Here is a 2,083-nt window from a genome sequence, read left to right on the forward strand (position 1 = left end):
GAGGGCGAGGACAAAGTGGTAGAGGAAGAGGATCCAGAAAACGAACCCATGGAAATAATCAAGGAAACCAGAGAAAAAGATACAGGAACAAGAGAAATGTATGAAAGGCAAACAACTAAAAAGATAGAAATATTAACGGACCAATCCCAAATGGAAACGGAAAATCAGAAAGAAAACGAGGCAGAGGAAGAAAGAATTATGAGACAACTAATTCAGGAATGGAAAAACTTAGACGAAAGATTCATACCAGACAGCCAAAAACAACTATATAAGGAGACTTTTCAAAAATATAAAGAAAGGAATGTGGAGAATATGGAAAAACAGGATACCATATCAGGAGAACAGGAGAAAGATCAGATTGGAATAGGTGGGACTGGCAAGAGCAGCAGGAAAAGAGGGAGGAAAACAATGAATGAAACGATACAAATAGTTGGCGAAATATTGATAAACTCAGGTAAAGTGATACCTCTTTCCGAGGTATTTTTCCACTCCTCTAAAAAAGTTTAAAATGATTATTATCAGCTGGAATATTAGAGGTTTGAATAGTAAGGGTAAACAGAGATATATGAAAGAGAAACTAAAAAAAGACAGACCAAGCATCATGATTCTACAAGAGACAAAGATCACCATGCAGCAGATGGAAGGAATAATAAAAAATAGTAAACTCCAATACGAAGTCATGGGACAGGATGCAATCGGTTCAGTGGGAGGCATTGCAATATTGTGGAACCCAAATGAGATAATTTTCGAGAGTTGGACCAGTATGACTAGAATCCTTACAGGCATGGGACGAATAGCGGGGACGAAGGAAAGGGTTATCATTTCAGGGGTGTATGGTCCTCATACTCCGGGAGACAGAGAAAACTTCATTAAAAATTTGCAAGCAACTCGAAGACTTCACCCGGAGACAACATGGATTGTAGGTGGGGACTTCAATGTAATCCGGTCCCTAAAAGAGAAAAAGGGAGGTATAAGGAAAACAGACCAATATATGGAAATTTTTAATGATATGATAGATGGTCTGAGGCTGGTTGATTTACCAACTATCAACAGAGTATACACATGGAACAATAGGAGAGGGGGGAAAAATCAGATAGCATCCAGACTAGATCGGTTTTTAGTATCAGAAACAATTATGAACAGAGATGTATTCGTAGAAGCAAAGATCATGCCATCTCTCAGCTCTGATCATTGGCCGATTAGATTGGAAGTGGACATTAAGGCTAATCTTGGTAAGAAGCCCTTCAGATTTGAAGCCTTTTGGCTTAGACACCCGGAATTCTTAGAAAAAATGGAAGAATGGTGGTCGCAAAGCACAGTACAGGGAAAAGGAAAAATGCATACCTTCCAACTTAAACTTAAGGATCTAAAAGGAAGGATAAAGAAATGGAACAAGGAAGAATTTGGAAATATCATGGAGGAAAAGCAGAAGCTAGAAGAAGAAATGGAAGCTTTGCAACAAAGGATAATAAATGAAGGGAGAACAGAGGAAAGCAACAGAAAAGAAGGGATAATTTTAGGAAAACTTGAGGAGAGGAGAAAGCAGGAAGAAGTCTTATGGAGATAGAAATCTAGAATAAAATGGCTCAGGGAGGGGGAAAGGAACACTAGATTTTTTCATCAAGCAATGGTACAACACAGGCAAAGGAACATAATATTTTCTATCAAAAACGAGAGAGGAGAGAGGATTGTTGATCAGGAAGGGATTGAAAAAGTGCTGATGGAATATCACAAAGGAATATTGACAGAACCTCAAATAGACAGGTCTGAAGCTATAAAGGAAGTTTGCACGACAATTCCTAGAATTGTTACAGAAGACCAGAATAGAGCCCTAATGAGAGCTGCTAGTATGGAAGAGGTGGAGGAAGTAGTGATGAGCATGAAGAAAGGAACATCGCCAGGACCGGATGGCTTTACGGTCGATTTCTATCAAGCGGGCTGACACTTCATGGGAAAGGAAATTCTGGATCTGACAGAAGAATCTCGTATAAACCAAAAGGTATGGCCAGCTCTTAACTCCACTTTTTTCACTTTGATTCCTAAAAGTGATAATTCAGAGGATGCCAAGGGATTTAGACCCATT

General features: G+C 39.1%; 1 protein-coding gene across 1 annotated transcript; it reads left to right on the top strand.

Annotated features, from left to right (window-relative positions):
- Positions 1-679: 679 nt before the first annotated feature.
- On the top strand, positions 680-1,567 carry LOC149142931 (uncharacterized). The gene has a single exon (XM_089451625.1). The coding sequence runs from the start codon at positions 680-682 to the stop codon at positions 1,565-1,567; it is 888 nt and encodes a 295-aa protein (XP_089307751.1).
- Positions 1,568-2,083: the final 516 nt, after the last annotated feature.

Source organism: Pinus tabuliformis, chromosome X, assembly GCF_031772625.1.
Source record: "Pinus tabuliformis cultivar Carrire ecotype Pingquan chromosome X, CPIR1, whole genome shotgun sequence".
Lineage (NCBI taxonomy): Eukaryota > Viridiplantae > Streptophyta > Pinopsida > Pinales > Pinaceae > Pinus > Pinus tabuliformis.

Coding starts and splice junctions, on each gene's coding strand:
- LOC149142931 (XM_089451625.1), top strand. CDS start 680: ATGGGACAGGATGCAATCGGTTCAGTGGGAGGCATTGCAATATTGTGG.